This window comes from Aquarana catesbeiana, linkage group LG07 (assembly GCF_042186555.1).
Source record: "Aquarana catesbeiana isolate 2022-GZ linkage group LG07, ASM4218655v1, whole genome shotgun sequence".
Classification (NCBI taxonomy): Eukaryota; Metazoa; Chordata; class Amphibia; order Anura; family Ranidae; genus Aquarana; species Aquarana catesbeiana.
Window position 1 is genome coordinate 4601957 of NC_133330.1, and position 19314 is coordinate 4621270.

General features: G+C 37.9%; 1 protein-coding gene across 1 annotated transcript; it reads left to right on the forward strand.

Annotated features, from left to right (window-relative positions):
- Nucleotides 1–9752: 9752 nt before the first annotated feature.
- Nucleotides 9753–10694, forward strand: LOC141102308 (olfactory receptor 1G1-like). The gene has a single exon (XM_073591268.1). The coding sequence runs from the start codon at nucleotides 9753–9755 to the stop codon at nucleotides 10692–10694; it is 942 nt and encodes a 313-aa protein (XP_073447369.1).
- Nucleotides 10695–19314: the final 8620 nt, after the last annotated feature.

Sequence of the window (19314 nt, forward strand, 5' to 3'; positions counted from 1 at the left end):
ACGACGGCCACAGCATGGATTATTATCTTTGGAGATAACATAAAGGCGGATTCAGGTATTCAGATCAGCTGGACAGGACAATTTTTCATCTTCTCTAGAAAGTTCCAGTTGCCATATTTGTTTACAATATTGGGAGGCTTTGAAGGAACTCCAATTGACTCATTGGTGTAACCAATGGGTGGTGGGTAGCATCGCATCACAAACAACATTGGAATGCCAGCCAAATATTTTTCACATTTCATTATGAATTTTGCTCTCTGTGCGCTCATTGTTGTTTAGTTTGTTTCTGAAGATATTTCTTCTTCTATTCCTTTTTAGTGTCCCCAGCAAGACACAGATAGGAATAAAACTCTTACAGAGGATCTAACTCCTTCCCACATTAGTAAAATTATAAAAAATAGATTCCAAACATACAATATTGTTAGGAGGTTAACCGGCACAGACTATTAGAACAAGAATAATTATCAAATACACACAAAAAGGAAAGGAAAGTATATATCTAAAAACATCTTATATACCATACTTTATTCACAACATATACAACAATAGAGCACTAGAAAACTACAATTTAGACTGAAGAAGGTTTATATCCATCTCAACCAATGCAGAATTATTTACAAACAAATCAAATAAAGAAAACCTGCCAACCTATTTATTGATTAGGGGTTTATATATGTATAGATATATTGTATTTTTTTGACACTTATTGTTTACAAGTAAAAATCTGTATTTTTTGCTAGAACTCCCAAATATATATATATATATATATATATATATATATATATATATATATATATATATTTTTTATTTTTTTTCTAGCAGAGTCCCTAGATAATAAAATGGCAGTCTTTGCAATTTTTTATGTCACACGGTAATTTGCATAGTGTTTTTTCAAATGCAATTATTTTATAAAAAAATAATTTTAATGAATTAAAAAAACACAATCTATACCCTAATTTTTTTGTAAAATATGAAAGATGATGTTTGAGTAAATAGATACCTAACATATCATGCTTTAAAATTGTGCACACTTGTGGAATGGCACCAATCTAAAAAAATATCCGTACATTCAATGACAGTTTGGTCTAACATTTGCAAATACAGCCATGGGAAATCTTGGTTCCTTGGCTCCTCCACACACACACTTTGCCTAGTATTTTTAATTTAAAGGAAACATTTGGTGAGTGATATAAGGTAGTTGCCAACTTCTTTTTCTAAAACTTCCAATTTATTGAATTTGTTTAGTTTCCACCTCTAGCAATACGTTAAGTAAAAACTTGTTGTTTTCTTGTTGTTGCCTGATAAATAATACATTTCAAAGAGGCCTTCAGAAGAACAATTTATTATTAAAGCTAATAGACATGTGCAATTCATTCTGAATTAATTTTTCAACGAAATTCGACAAATTCATTAATTCGGAAATATTCGAATTAACAAAAACCTGTTTAACAAATTTTTCAGAAAACGAAAATTCGTAAATTTGAAAATGCGTAAATTCATAAATTTGTAAATTCATAAATTAGAAAATTCGTAAATATGTATATTCAATAAATCAGAAAATTCAAAAATAGGAATGAAAATCTGAAAATAAAACAAAAATCTGAAAATTGTTGAATCCAAAATAATAACTGACTAACTAATAATAAGAACTATTACTAACTATTAAATTAAAGGTATTGGAATTTCCTTTCAAATTTGGCTGTTAGTGAACATAACGAATACAAATTTATCTGAAGTTACAAATTATCCAAAACAATGAATGCCGCATCAAAACAAATGGAACATTACAAATTATTAATAATAAATAATAATAATAATAATAATAATAATAATAATAAAAACTGTTTTATGTTGCATTCCATTCATTTAAAGTGGCATTCGTTATTTGGAATAATTTATAACTTTGGATAAATTTGTATTTGTTACGTCCATAAACAGCTTTGAAATGAAATTCCAACACCTATAATTTAATAGTTAGTTATTATTAATTTGCTAGTTATTATTTTGGATTTTGAAATTTTTATGAATACTGCATCTAAATGAATGGAACATGACAAATTCAAATTTTTCCGAAGTTATGAATATATTTGAAATAATGAATTTCAATAATAATAAATGACCTGAAAAAAAAAAAAAAAAAAAAAAAACGAAAGCAAAAACTAACACATTTTTGGCAGTGCACATGTATAAAAGCTAAAGTAAAATTTAAATTGGGTTCACTGAAAGTAAAAAAAAAATGTGGTATTTTCAAAGACTTTTAGTATTCTTTTTTAATAAAATGTTTTGTAAGAAATGTTAGTAATTCATCTCTGTAAAATTAACCATTGATCACTTGAACCGAAATTTGGGCCTTTACTGCTAAAGTGTAAGGAAAGTCAAAATCCAACTAAGCTTAAATCTACTCCCACCCCCATTCTAAGCCTATTCTATTTACCCTGTAAAAGGAAAGATCTGTATAGTTACCTATACTGAAGTCGCTCCAGTCCCGTCATATGATCTCTCTAGCACCGACTTCAGTGTAGAGGATCAAAGAAATGGCTGCAAAACGTATGCGGTGGTGTCACCCATAGCCTTTCTATGGGGCATGGGGTTGTTTGCTGTCCCTCCTCTACACTAAAGCTGGCACTGGGACCCGATCAAGTGATCAGACTGAGCAGCTTCAGAATGGGTAAGTATAGGCATTTTTTCTTTGAAGGGGTAGATAGAAAAAGTTTAGAATGGGGTTGGGAGTAGCTTTAAGCTTGGTTAGGTTTTGACTGGGCTTCTAATTTAAAGTGGTTGTAAAGGCAGAAGGTGCATTATATGCATTAGGATTAAAAACCTTCTGTGTGCAGCAGCCCCCCTAATACTTCTCTAAGCCCCATCTCTATCCAGCAATGTCCAGGAGTGCCTCGACCGTCCCAGACTCATCCTCATGATTGGTTCACGCTGCTGTCAATCAAAGTCAGTTAGCCAATCAGGACAGAGAGGGGGCGGGGTTGAACCGGGGCTCTGTGTCTGCAGGGACACACAGATCTGCAGCTTGGCTCAGGTGATCCCTGAAGAAGGACCCGAGAAGAGGATGATCTGAGCTGCTCTGTGCAAAACCATTGCACAGAACAGGTAAGTATAACATGTTTGTTATTTTTATAGAGAAAAAAAAAACTAATTTACAATCACTTTAGGCCTTATTGAAAAGTAATAGTCCTGCCAAATACCATCAAGTTTCATTGTGCCATTTGTTAATTTCAATGTGCCAATCTTCGATTTTGCTGGGCATTTTCAGGTGTGCCAATCCTTCTAAGAACCGTTCTCTGACATTTATCCTCACTGCAAAAGATCTTATGATAGGTCCATCTCTCAAAACCTTCAGATCCTTGCAAATTGAATTTGGTGTACACACTCTAGATCACTATAAATATCTTCAGATTGCTCACTTTCTGAGGAGCAACATATCCACTTCCATTGCTCTTCCTTGGCGCATTGCTCTCTTTTATAGAGCAATCACAAACAATACAAAGGGCACTTCACTGATTTACAATGCCCTTAAAAACAAAAAGACATTTACTAAATATTCCTCCTTCAAGGACTGGGATCGTGATTTTGGTAAAACCTATACTCCAGAAAAATGGCAAAAAGCCATTACACAGTAACCAAAAGTGTAAAGTTATGGGAAGTATGCCCCCAAATTTTGCTTTGCTGGTATCTAGCTCCCCATTGCATTTCCAAGTTCTCACCACATGTCTTGTTGGAGGAATTACGGAGCCACAGAAACTCTTTACCACATATTGTGGTCATGTCCTTCCCTATTACTCTTCTGGGCCACAATTTTTCATCTAATCACACAGATAGCAAAGCTACCAATACCTGTTATTTCAAAAATAGCCTTATTATCAGTAGAGATTGACACAGTGCCTCCGAAGCTTCGAGTAATAGTAACTCACATACTGCTCACAGCATGTCTAGCACTGGTGAGACATTGGAAAGACTGTAACCCCCCTGCAATAGGGGAAGTGACCCAAAATCATACAAACACACACCACCTACCGAATACTCTTTGCTTCCTCCATAGGTAAATAATATGTAACTACTGCCCTTTGGAAGCCATAGTCAGAGTGGTATTCTAGGACTTTAATTACCTGTTAATATAATTAACTTACATCCGGCTAAACCAATATTGCCTTGTATAACATAAGAATCTTGACTCTCTGTTTCTTTTTCTTTGTTTTCTTTGTTTTACTGTTTTGTCCATTTTGGTCTCAGATAAATGTTTATTAAAATACAAAAAAAACGCACACAATAATATTGGAGAGTCAGAGCAATGTAATCAATATAATCAACAATATGTCTGGGATGCCCTGCATTCCACGGGCCAGAGTCTCCAAAACTGGAAGTGACATGATGACGTTACAAGCTCCACCCTATGCGTTTCATCAGAGTGACGTTATCAGGGGCAGCGCCATGTAACTACACCTCACAGTCTTTATACTGTGCTGTTGCCTTGCAACAGAAAGAAACAAACACTGGTGGCCATTAGGGATAAGCCCAACTTACGTTCGACTCGAACATCTGATGTTCGACCGTTCCATTGGTGTCCTATGATTGGCCAAAGCATGCACCTAACCTTCCTGCTTTGGCCAAACACAGCACGCTCTGCTGAGAGAGCCATAATTGGCCAAAAGCAGTGTGCCTTTGGCCAATCATGGCTCAGGAGGATAAGACCACGGCCCACACTATGTAAGGCTGCTTATATAGCGGCCATACATAGTGTAATAAATGAGAGCAGCAAAATTACATTTCTAAAGGAAAAAATGTAATTTAAAACTGATCGCGGCTGTACTGTATTGTCAGATCCCGGCAATATACAGTATCTCACAAAAGTAAATACACCCCTCACATTTTTGTAAATATTTTATTCTATCTTTTTATGTGACAACACTGAATAAATTACACTTTGCTACAATGTAAAGTAGTGAGTGTACAGCTTGTATAACAGTGTAAATTTGCTGTCCCCTCAAAATAACTCAACACAAAGCCATTAGAGTCTAAAAAGTGAGTACACCCCTAAGTGAAAATGTCCAAATTGGGCCCAAAGTGTCAATATTTTGTGTGGCCACCATTATTTTCCAGCACTGCCTTAACCCTCTTGGGTATGGAGTTCACCAGAGCTTCACAGGTTGCCACTGGAGTCCTCCTCCACCCCTCCACGATGACATTATGGAGCTGGTGGATGTTAGAGACCTTGTGCTCCTCCACCTTCTGTTTGAGGATGCCCCACGGATGCTAAATAGGATTTAGGTCTGGAGACATGCTTGGCCAGTCCATCATCTTTACCCTCAGCTTCTTTAGCAAGGCAGCATGTTGGAATACTGCGGCCCAGTCTCCGAAGGGAGGAGATCATGCTCTGATTCAGTATATCTTTGTACATGTTGGTATTCATGGTTCCCTCAATGACACCATCTGAACCAAATAAGTTTATCTTGGTCTCATCATACCACAGGGCATGGTTCCAGTAATCCATGTCCTTGTCTCCAGCAAACTGTTTGTGTTCTTTCTTGTGCATCATCTTTAGAAGATGCTTTCTTCTGGGACCACAGCCATGCAGACAAATTTGATGTAGTGTGCAGCGTATGGTCTGAGCACTGACAGGCTGCCCCCCCACCCCTTCAACCTCTGCAGCAATGCTGGCAGCACTCATACATCTATTTCCCAAAGACAACCTCTAGATATGAAGCTGAGCACATGCACTCAACTTCTTTGGTCGACTATGGCGAGGCCTGTTCTAAGTGGAACCTGTCCTGTTAAACCGCTGTATGGTTTTGGTCACTGTGCTGCAGCTCAGTTTCAGGGTCTTGGCAACCTTCTTATAGCCTAGGCCATCTCTATATAAAGCAACAATTCTTTTTTTCAGATACTCAGAGAGTTCTTTGCCATGAGGTGCCACGTTGAACTTCCAGTGACCAGTATGAGAGAGTGAGTAACAACATCAAATTTAACGCACCTGCTCCCTTTTAACACCTGAGACCTTGTAACACTAAGGAGTCACATGACACCAGGGAGGGAAAATTGCTAATTGGGCCCAATTTGGACATTTTTACTTAGGGGTGTACTGACTTTTGTTGCCAGCGGTTTAGACATTAATGGCTGTGTGTTGAGTTATTTTGAGGGGACAGCAAATTTACACTGTTATACAAGCTGTACACTCACTACTTTACATTGTAGCAAAGTGTCATTTCTTCCGTGTTGTCACATGAAAAGATAGAATAAAATATTTACAAAAATGTGAGGGCTGTACCATGATGTACATCCATCTTCAATCACAGTGCCAATGGACGGAAAAAAACCCCCAAAAAATGGAAAAATTCTGCCTCGATGGGAGGCGTCCCGCCAACAGCAGCCTTTTCGCACTGACCGCTCTTATATAGACAAGGGCGGGGCCACCCAGTGATGTAAATGGGTGACCCTGCCCCCTCTGACATCACATGATGTCACATGATGTCAGAAGGGGGCAGAGTCAAGGGTTGTGGGGATGAGGCCCTTTTCCCTATCAACAGGGGGGACAAGGTGTTTTGGGAGGATCACAAAGCACCCTCCTCAAGTTGATGGCATGTGGCCTGGTACGGTTCAGAGGGTGCACTCTCTCATCACCCCCCCTTTTCCCGCAGCCTGCCAGGTTGCATGTTTGGATAAGGGTCTGGAATGGATTTTGGGGGGGACCACCATGCCATTTTTTAAAAAATTGTGGCGCAGGGCTTCTATTAAAATCCATACCACACCCGAAGGTCCTGGTATGGATTTTGGCAGGACCCTCACGCCATTTTTTTTTTACATTTTGGCACAGGGTTCCCCTTGATACCCATGCCAGACCTAAGGGCCTGTTATGGACTGGGGGGACCCACAATGTTTTTTTCAATGATTTTTATCTATATTGCTGGGATCTGATAATACATTACAGCTGCAAGCAGTTTTGAATGGAATTTTTTCTTTAGAAAAATGTAATTTTACTGTGGTACTGTTATGATCATGGCAAAGATGTGTTACTTTACAACCAGACTAAGGGGATCCCCCCAGGTTTTTGCATTGATCCATGTCCCCTGGGGCAGTACCCGGGTCCCCAAACACTTTTATTACAATACCATGCATATAAGCCTTTAAAATTAGCACTTTTGGTTTTTCATGTTCGTGTTCCACAGACTTTAATTGTGTTCGCACAAATTTTTTGCCTGTTCGCATCTTCTGCTTTGATCCGAACCCGGGGATGTTCGGCTCATCCCTAGTGGCCATGATTGATTGAAACCACGGCTGTAATGACCTGCAGCCTTATTTCACGGGGCTACGAGAACTATCGTAATACCTTGGAGACCAATTTGTATGAATTGCGACCGGAGTCACTGGTAATCATATAGAATAAATCCGAAAAAATCGAAAAGATTGCCGGGCGGCTCATGGTGTAAACGTGGCATACACAGACAATTTGAATATTGGCATCTCATGTAGCATACATAGAAAATATAAATACCAAAAATTATAAATCCACATAGTATGAAAAATATATATTTAAAATGTATATAAAAATATATACTAAATAGAAATAGAAAATAAAAATCATGAACAAACTAGAAGAAATAAGTGATAACAATAGACTACCCAAAAAATTGTGTTGATATGACACACAAAATAAAAAATCAAAAGGAAATGGAAAATGAAAGAATGAAAAAATGAAATGAGAATGCAAAATATATCTATCTAGCTATCTATGTAAATATATATATACAGTGGGGATGGAAAGTATTCAGACCTGCTTACATTTTTCACTCTTTGTTATATTGCAGCCATTTGCTAAAATCATTTAAGTTCATTTTTTTTCTCATTAATGTACACACAGCACCCCATATTGACAGAAAAATATTGACAGAAAAAAATTGTTGACATTTTTGCAGATTTATTAAAAAAGAAAAACTGAAATATCACACAGTCCTAAGTATTCAGACCCTTTTCTCAGTATTTAGTAGAAGCCCCCTTTTGATCTAATACAGCCATGAGTCTTTTTTGGGAAAGATGCAACACATTTTTCACACCTGGATTTGGGGATCCTCTGCCATTCCTCCTTGCAGATCCTCTCCAGTTCTGTCAGGTTGGATGGTAAACGTAGATGGACGGCCATTTTTAGGTCTCTCCAGAGATGCTCAATTGGTTTTAAGTCAGGGCTCTGGCTGGGCCATTCAAGAACAGTCACGGAGTTGTTGTGAAGCCACTCCTTCCTTATTTTAGCTGTGTGCTTAGGTTAATTGTCTTGTTGGAAGGTAACCCTTTGGCCCAGTCTGAAGTCCTGAGCACTCTGGAGAAGGTTTTCATCCAGGATATCCCCTGTACTTGGCTGCATTCATCTTTCCCTCGATTGCAACCAGTCGTCCTGTCCCTGCAGCTGAAAAACACCCCCACAGCATGATGCTGCCACCACCATGCTTCACTGTTGGGACTGTATTGGACAGGTGATGAGCAGTGCCTGGTTTTCTCCACACATACCGCTTAGAATTAAGGCCAAAAAGTTCTATCTTGGTCTCAACAGACCAGAGAATCTTATTTCTCACCATCTAGGAGTCCTTCAGGTGTCTTGCACTGAGGAGAGGCTTCCGTCGGGCCACTCTGCCATAAAGCCCCGACTGGTGGAGGGCTGCAGTGATGGATGACATTCTACAACTTTCTCCCATCTCCTGACTGCATCTCTGGAGCTCAGCCACAGTGATCTTTGGGTTCTTCTTTACCTCTATCACCAAGGCTCTTCTCCCCGATAGGAAGGGTTCTGGTTGTCCCAAACGTCTTCCATTTACGGATTATGGAGGTCACTGTGCTCTTAGGAACCTTACGTGCAGCAGAAATTTTTTTGTAACCTTGGCCAGATCTGTGCCTTGCCACAATTCTGTCTCTTCAGGCAGTTCCTTTGACCTCATGATTCTCAATTGCTCTGACATGCACTGTGAGCTGTAAGGTCTTATATAGGCAGGTGTGTGGCTTTCCTAATCAAGTCCAATCAGTATAATCAAACACAGCTGGACTCAAATGAAGGCGTAGAACCATCTCAAGGATGATCAGAAGAAATGGACAGCACCTGAGTTAAATATATGAGTGTCACAGCAAAGGGTCTGAATACTTAGGACCATGTGATATTTCAGTTTTTCTTTTTTAATAAATCTGCAAAAATGTCAACAATTCTGTGTTTTTCTGTCAATATGGGGTGCTGTGTGTACAATATGGGGTGCTGTGTGTACAATATGGGGTGCTGTGTGTACATTAATGAGGAAAAAAAATATGATTTTATCAAATGGCTGCAATATAACAAAGAGTGAAAAATTTAAGGGGGTCTGAATACTTTCAACAAAGTTTTGTATTGGATTAAAAATACTTAATAAAGAAATATTGAACTTAAAAAAGTGTGAAAAATTATTTTAAAAAATTCAGTGGATTTTATTTACAACTCAAATGTTTATAATTGTACAAAATTATATTGAAAGGACTCTCAAGTCACAAATTTGTTATATATTATTTCTTAAGAGACCTTTAATGAGACTTTCAGCTTTGTGTTCCTGCAATACAGCAGTCGGCCCCCCAGGACTGCCAACATCTTATATAAGAATGAAACTCTAGCTGGTACAAATGTCTTCATGTATAATATGTAGGCAGAGCATATCTGTTTTTCTTTGAAAAATTCCCCAGAAAGATAATTGTATTCCTGTTCAATTAAAATACATTTATACAGACAAAAAAATAATAATATGAGGAATGTGACAGCGATTATGTATTTTACTCTTGTGGGTCTATCAGACCATCCACAGACCATGAATGGACTTTTTGTGCTCTTCCTTCTGATCTATCTGATGACTCTTATCACAAATGTTCTTATTTTTTTCTTGGTCCTCACTGACTACAATCTGCACAACCCAATGTATTTTTTTCTCGGCAACTTGGCTTTTCTGGACATGTCCTATTCATCAGTGATGGCACCAAGGATGCTCTCTGATTTGCTCACAAAAAGCCGATTAATATCCATTCCTGCCTGTATAGCCCAAACCTTTTTCTACGTCTCCTTTGCTGGCTCAGAAATTTTTTTGCTCTCGGCTATGTCCTACGACCGCTACATTGCCATCTGCCACCCTCTACATTACAAACTAATGATGTCTTGGAGTGTCTGCACTCATATGGCGTTTCTGTCCTGGGTTGCAGGATGGTCTCTCTCTTTGGTTTATATTTTATTTTTGCTCAGGTTGTCCTTCTGCAGAGCAGCTCCCATCCACAGCTTTTTTTGTGATCTTCCACACCTATTTCAAATTACATGTACTGACCCCTTCATAAACATTATAGTCGAATTTGTAGCAGGCGGTGGTCTTGGATTGGGAGCCTTTCTTTTGACCTTTATTCCCTATGTCTATATTTTCAGGACCATCCTTAGAATCCGTAGCAAGACTGGAAAGAGGAAAGCATTCTCCACCTGCACATCACACCTCACTGTGGTCTTCATCTTTTTTGGCTCCTTAATTTTTATTTACTTTGTTCCCTCCTCCAGCAATATGTTCAATTTAAACAAACTGTTTTCAGTCATATCTGCTCTCATTAACCCATTGCTGAATCCTCTGATCTACAGCCTGAGGAACAAGGACCTTATGGAGGCACTTATGAGGTCTTATTATCACTTTAGGTTAATCCGGGCATCATTCTGAAAACAAATGTGTGACCATTGACACGTTTGTATTTCTAGTTGACTAAAAATGTTAGTAATGCCTTTGATAAAATGTCAGTCACTTGTAATTATACTTAACCCTTTTATGGCCAAAGGTCAGTGATACCTGAATGTCCAGGCCACATTTAGAAAATTCAATATACATCGCTTAACTTCATAATAACTCTGTGACTTTTTTACATTCCAAACATTTTTTACATGGTTTCTTTGGACATATAAGGATTTTAGATGGCCTACAGTTTCATGCACACTTATCTCAGTTTTATCTTCTTTCTAAAAGCCAACAAAAAGAAAATAATATGAAAAAAATGCAGTTTTAGTTTGATAAACTCTCCACCGGCACATTTCACATTATGACGTCCTTCCTCTTTTATAGTTCTTACATTTTTTTACACCTCCAGCAATGTGTTCAATTCAAGCAAACTATATTTAGTGACATATCCCTTCACTAATCCTTTGTTTAACCCTCTTTTCTACATTCTGGGGGAAAAGGTCTTATTATCATTTAAAGTTAATTCAGGTTTAATGCTTATAATTAGGCATGTGCACTGCTATAAAATGTGTTCGTTTTCATTTGCGTCTCATTGTTTTTTGTTTTTGTTTTTTGTTTTTTGATTCATTCGTTATGATTGCAATTCGTGAATTTAAAAATCCATAAATTCGAAAATCCAAAAATTTGAAATGAACAAACATGAGAAAGAAAATCCAAAAATTTGAAATGAACGAAAATCTGAAAATTCGAAATAATAACTAACTAACTAATAATAACTAACTATTAAATTATAGGTATTGGAATTTCCTTTCAAATTTGGTTGTTAGTGAACGTAACCAATACGAATCTATCCGAAATAATGAATGCCGCATCTAAACAAATATAATGTAGTTAATTATTAATAAATAATAATAAAAATAATGATAACATTTTTATTATGATTATTATTGTTATTTATTATTATTAATTTGTTACATTCCATTCGTTTAGATACAGCGTTCGTTATTTCGGATAATTCATAACTTCGGAAAAATTTGTATTTGTTACGTTCACTAACAGCCAAATTTGAAAGGAAATTCCAATACCTATAATTTAATAGCTAGTAATAGTTAAGTTAATATTTGTTAGTTATTCTTTAGGATTTTTGAATTTTGGATTTTCAGATTTTCAAATTTCGAATTTCTGAATTTACGTATTTTTGAATTCACAAATTTTCGAGTTGTATTCAAATTTACGAATATTTGGAAAAATTTGTTAAACAGATTTTCATTAATTCGGGTATTTCAGAATTAACAAATTTGTTGAAATTCATTAAAAAACGAATTCTGAATTAAACTAATTGCACATGTCTACAAACAATAACTTGCAGTTGTACCAAACCTTTTTATGGCCAAGGGTCAGTGTCACCTGTATGCCCAGGACACATTTAGCATTTTCAATATGCATTGCTTAACCTCACAATAACTCTGACCTTTTAAAAAGTGTTTTCTCCCAAATTATTATTTTTTTATCCTAATTTTGGCACTATTTTCATTTGAAATACAAATTACATTTTTGTTAAATATGTAGTCAATTCAAATATAAATTTTACACATGAACAACAAAAAAATTTTAATTTTTGCAAACAGATTTTTAAAAATAGAAGTAAATAATAAATATTAAAATAATCATTTAAAATGCACAACATGTATTGTATAATCTGAGAAATTGCTCTATTGGATTACATCCACCATCAGATTTGGTAGTAATTTTCCCTTTCTCTGTTAGAAAGATTTGTCCATCATTTCTTGTCTCACATTACAACACAATATTTATAACAAAAACACATTTTTTCCTGGAGTTTATGTTGACAATTCTTTATAAGATGCTTTTGTTTTTATTTATTTAAACTTACTGAACATAGTGCATTAATACAATAACCTGGAATGAATTTTCTTCCTTTTTAATTTGTCAATAAAATTAAAAAAATTACAAGAATGTGTATGTAATAATATACAAAAGGGATGGGGAGGAAAAGGCGCCACCAACGCACTGTCTATTAACCAGTGGACATGTGCACTGCCAAAAAAGTTGTTCATTTTCGTTTCATTTGTTCTTTTTTTTTCATTTTTCGGGTCATTCATTATGAATGCAATTTGTAAATTCAAAAATACATAAATTTGTAAATTTGTAAATTTGTCAATTGGGAAATTTGAAAATGCTTAAAATCGTAAATTTGAAAATTTGTAAATTCACAAATTCAAAAATCCGAAAATAAGAAAGAAAATCTGAAATTTTGAAAGAATAACTAACTAACTAACTAACTAACTAACTAACTAACTAACTAACTAACTATTAAATTATAGGTATTGGAGTTTCCTTTCAAATTTGTCTGTTAGTGAACGTAACAAATACAAATCTGAGTTTATCCGAAGTTACGAATTATTCAAAATTACAAATGCCGCATCTAAACAAATGGAACAGAACAAATGAATAAGTGTAGCACTGTTTATTAACCATTTTACATTTTTGCAAACATATAATAATATAATATAATATAATAATATAATAAAAATAGAACTAAATATATTAACATAAACATTTGAAATGCTCAAAATATGTCATATAATTTGAGAATTGCTCTATTGAATTACATTTACCGTCAGATTCTGCAGTAATTTCCCCTTTCTCTGTTAGAAAGATTGTTCCATCATTTATTCATTTCATCATTACATGATGACGCAAATTACATTGCGAAACGCGTAGAGGCTGCTGTGAACTTTCTCAGCACTTCCGGTTGAACGAGAGTGAGGCCTGGAACACACGCCGCTGTGAGGAGATACAGTGATAGAGGGGAAACAAACTGAGACACCGCTCTCCATATACACTGCTGGATTTGCTTTTGTCCTTTTTTTCACACAAATAGAGCTTTCTTTTGGTGGTATTTAATCACCGCTGGGTTCTTTATTTTTTGCGCTATAAAAGAAAAAAGACCGAAAAATCTGTAAAAAAATACATTTTTCTTCATTTCTGTTATAATATTTTGCAAATTAGTAATTTTTCTTCATATATTTTGGCCAAAATTTATACCGCTACATATCTTTGGTAAAAATAACCCAAATTGGTGGATATTATTTGGTCTTTGTGAAAGTTATAGAGTCCAAAAGCTATGGTGCGAATATCTGAAAATTGATCACACCTGAAGTACTGTCGACCTATCTAATTTCTTGAGACCCTAACATGCCAGAAAAGTACAAATACCCCCCAAATGACCCCTTTTTGGAAAGAAGACATTCCAAGGTATTTAGAAAGATGCATGGTGAGTTTGTTGAAGTTGTCATTTTTTCTCACAATTCTTTGCAAAATCAAGTTTTTTATTTTACTTTTTTTTTCCACAAAATTGTCATATTAGCAGGTTATTTCTCACACACCGCATATGCATACCACAAATTACACCCCAAAACACATTCTGCTATTACTCCCGAGTATGGCGATACCACATGTGTGAGACTTTTACACAGCGTGGCCACATACAGAGGCCCAACATGCAGGGGAGCACCTTCAGGCGTTCTGGAGCGCCCAGGCCAATTCTGACATTTCTCTCCTACATGTAAAAATCATCATTTATTAGCTAGAAAATTACATAGAACCCCAAAACATTATATATGTTTTTTTAGCAAAGACCCTAGAGAATACAATGTCGGTCATTACAACTTTTTATCTCACACGGTATTTGCGCAGCAATTTTTTTAATGCTTTTTTTGGGGAAAAAAAACTGTTTTGTGCTTTACAAAAACCAAAACAGTAAAGTTAGCCCAATGTTTTTGCATAATGTGAAAGATGAAGTTACGCCGAGTAAATAGATACCCAACATGTCACCTTTCAAAATTGCATGCGCTTGTGGAATGGCGCCAAACTTTGCTACTCAAAAATCCCCATAGGCGACGTTTAAAATTTTTTACTGGTTACATGTTTTGAGTTACAGAGGGGGTCTAGGGCCAAAATTATTGCACTCGCTCTACCGATCGCAGTGATACCTCACATGTGTGGTTTGAACACCGTTTTCATATGTGGGCAGGACTTAGGTATGCGTTCGCTTCTGCATGCGAGCACACAGGGACAGGGGCGCTTTAAATTTTTTTTTTTTTATTGTTCATTTTACTTTATTTATTTTAGTTTGATGCTTTTTTCCAAAAAAACATTTTTTTGACCACTTTTATTCCTATTACAAGGAATGTAAACATCCCTTGTAATAGGAATATGGCATGACAGGTCCTCTTTACAGTGAGATATGGGGTCAATAAGACCCCACATCTCACCTCTAGGCTGGGAAGCCTGAAATTAAAAAAAAAAAAAAAAAAAAAGATCCTGGCTTCGATCGTAGCGGTGAGTGGGTAGAAGCGCGGGAGGGTGGGACATCCCCTCTCGCCTCCTGTAAGAATGATCAAGCAATGGAACAGCCGCTATGATCATTCTTATGGTGTAGGGAATCGCCGGCTGAAAAAGCTAATATCTGAATGATGCCTGTAGCTGCAGGCATCCTTCAGATATCCCCGCACAAAGTCAAGGACGTTGTATGACGGCCGGCGGGCGGGAAGTGGTTAAAACGCATTTTTTTTTTAACACAAAGTTGTCCATTTATACAATATTTCTACCACATAACACGTACATACCAAAAATGACACCCCAAAATAGATTCTCCTACTCCTCCTGAGTACGGTGATACCACATGTGTGAGACTTCCACAGCCTGGCCACATACAGAGGCAGAGTACAGCTGAGTATGGCTCAGCATGGCAGGGTATGGCTGAGTATGGCGGGGTATTGCGGAGTATGGCAGAGTATGGTGGGGTATGGCGGAGTATGGCGGGGTATTGCGGAGTATGGTGGGGTATTGCGGGGTATGGCGGGGTATGGCGGAGTATGGTGGAGTATGGCGGGGTATTGCGGAGTATGGCGGGGTATGGCAGAGTATGGCGGGGTACTACGGGGTATTGCGGAGTATGGCGGGGTATTGCGGGGTAATGCGGGGTATTTCAGAGTAATGTGGGGCATTGCAGAGTATTGCACAGCATTGCAGAGTAGTGGGGATGGCTGAGCATGGATTAATGGATGACTGGATGTCCCTGTGCAGCGCCGTGGGCACTACACATCCAGCCCACAGCGCTGCAACCATCCATCCATCCCCCTCTCCGCTTTGAAAAACAAAATCATAAATTATAATATAATAAATAACTATACATAATTATACCAAATAATAATATAATAATAATAATAATACAAATTATTCAATAATGTAATCAAATCAAAAACACTGAAATTTGCTCAGTTGCAGAATTGTCGCTGTCATTACTTTTCAGTGTTTGATGACGGATCTCCCCACAAATCACTATCGCACAATTCTGCGAGTGATTCTAATTTATTATCGCTGTTTTCTAGCTGGTTGAAAACCACTTTTGATGTAAAGGGACGGTTTTGGTTGCTATGGGCAAGCTCCAGTTTGCAGGTAGAAAGAACAGTTTTTATAATATATAACTGCATGCAGGGTACGGGACAAACCACTAGAGACAAAGGGGATGTGTAATTATTTGATACAGTAATGTAATCTGTAAGATTACAGTATACTGTATCTATACTGTGTGTTTTACGTTTTGAATTTGGTGCCGAACTCCATCCCCATGCGTCGCAACGCTCACAGGGAAGGAGCTCGGCACTGTGAATCGATCGAGACACGGCGGCTGTACTGTATTGTCAAATCCTGGCAATATACAGTATCTCACAAAAGTAAATACACCCCTCACATTTTTGCAAATATTTTATTCTATCTTTTTATGTGACAACACTGAAGAAATTACACTTTGTAACAATATAAAGTAGTGAGTGTACAGCTTGTATAACAGTGTAAATTTGCTGTCCCCTCAAAATAACATAACACACAGCCATTAGAGTCTAAAAAGTGAGTACACCCCTAAGTGAAAATGTCCAAATTGGGTCCAAAGTGTCAATATTTTGTGTGGCCACCATTATTTTCCAGCACTGCCTTAACCCTCTTGGGTATGGAGTTCACCAGAGCTTCACAGGTTGTCACTGGAGTCCTCCTCCACCCCTCCACGATGACATCATGGAGCTGGTGGATGTTAGAGACCTTGCACTCCTCCACCTTCCATTTGAGGATGCCCCACAGATGCTCAATAGGATTTAGGTCTGGAGACATGCTTGGCCAGGCCATCATCTTTACCCTCAGCTTCTTTAGCAAGGCAGTGGTTGTCTTGGAGGTGTGTTTGGGGTTTTTATCATGTTGGAATACTGCGGCCCAGTCTCTGAAGGGAGGGGATCATGCTCTGCTTAAGTATGTCACAGTACATGTTGGTATTCATGGTTCCCTCAATGACACCATCTGAACCAAATAAGTTTATCTTGGTCTCATCAGACCACAGGACATGGTTCCAGTAATCCATGTCCTTAGTCTGCTTGTCTCCAGCAAACTGTTTGCGGTCTTTCTTGTGCATCATCTTTAGAAGAGGCATCCTTCTGGGACCACAGCCATGCAGACAAATTTGATGTAGTGTGCAACGTATGGTCTGAGCACTGACAGGCTGACCCCACCCCTTCAACCTCTGGAGCAATGCTGGCAGCACTCATAAGTCTATTGCCCAAAGACAACCTCTGCATATGACGCTGAGCATGTGCACTCAACTTCTTTGGTCGACTTGGCGAGGCCTGTTCTAAGTGGAACCTGTCCTGTTAAACCTCTGTATGGTCTTGGTCACTGTACTGCAGCTCAGTTTCAGGGTCTTGGCAATCTTCTTATAGCCTAGGCCATCTTTATGTAGAGCAACAATTCTTTTTTTCAGATACTCAGAGAGTTCTTTGCCATGAGGTGCCACATTGAACTTCCAGTGACAAGTATGAGAGAGTGAGAGTGACAACATCAAATTTAAAACACCTGCTCCCTTTTAACACCTGAGACCTTGTAACACTAAGGAGTCACATGACACCAGGGAGGGAAAATTGCTAATTGGGCCCAATTTGGACATTTTCACTTAGGGGTGTACTGGCTTTTGTTGCAAGCGGTTTAGACATTAATGGCTGTGTGTTGAGTTATTTTGAGGGGACAGCAAATTTACACTGTTATACAAGCTGTACACTCACTACTTTACATTGTAGCAAAGTGTCATTTCTTCCGTGTTGTCACATGAAAAGATAGAATAAAATATTTACAAAAATGTGAGGGGTGTACCGTGATGTAAATCCATCTTCAATCACAGTGCCGACGGACCGCAAAAAAACCCCAAAAAATGGAAAAATTCTGTCCCCATGGGAGGCGTCCCACCAACAGCAGCCTTTTCGCACTGACCGCTCTTATATAGCCAAGGGCGGGGCCACCCAGTGATGTAAATGGGTGACCCTGCCCCCTCTGACATCACATGATGTCACATGATATCAGAAGGGGGGCAGGGTCAAGGGTTGTGGGGATGAGGCCCTTGTCCCCATCAACAGGGGGGACAAGGTGTTTTGGGAGGATCACAAAGCACCCTCCTCAAGTTGATGGCATGTGGCCTGGTATGGTTCAGAGGGTGCACTCTCTCATCACCCCCCCTTTTCCTGCAGCCTGCCAGGTTGCATGCTCGGATAAGCGTCTGGTATGGATTTTGGGGGGGACCACCATGCCATTTTTTAAAAAATTTTGTTGCAGGGCTTCTATTAGAATCCATACCACACCTGAAGGTCCTGGTATGGATTTTGGCGGGACCCCCACGCCATTTTTTTTTTACATTTTGGCACAGGGTTCCCCTTGATATCCATGCCAGACCTGAAGGGCCTGTTATGGCCTGGGGGGACCCACAATGTTTTTTTCAATGATTTTTATCTATGTTGCTGAGATCTGATAATACATTACAGCCGCAAGCAGTTTTGAATGGAATTTTTTCCTTTAGAAATGTAATTTTGCTGTGGTACTGTTATGATCATGGCAAAGATGTGCTACTTTACAGCCAGACTAAGGGGATCCCCCCAGGTTTTTGCATTGATCCATGTCCCCTGGGGCAGTACCCAGGTCCCCAAACACTTTTTATTACAATACCATGCATATAAGCCTTTAAAATTAGCACTTTTGGTTTTTCATGTTCGTGTCCCACAGACTTGAATGGTGTTCGCACAAATTTTTTGCCTGTTCGCATCTTCTGCTTTGATCCGAACCCGGGGATGTTCGGCTTATCCCTAGTGGCCATTATTGATTGAAACCATGGCTGTAATGACCTGCAGCCTTATTTCACGGGGCTACGAGAACTATCGTAATACCTTGGTCTCCTCACACTGCAATTTGTATACATTGCGACCGGAGTCACTGGTAATCATATAGAATAAATCTGAAAAAATCGAAAAGATTGCCGGGCGGCTCTCATGGTATAAACGTGGCATACACAGACAATTTGAATATTGGCATCTCATGTAGCATACATAGAAAATATAAATACCAAAAATTATAAATCCACATAGTATGAAAAATATATATTTAAAATGTATATAAAAATATATACTAAACAGAAATAGAAATAGAAATAGAAAATAAAAATCATGAACAAACTAGGAGAAATAAATGATAACAATAGACTACCCAAAAAATAGTG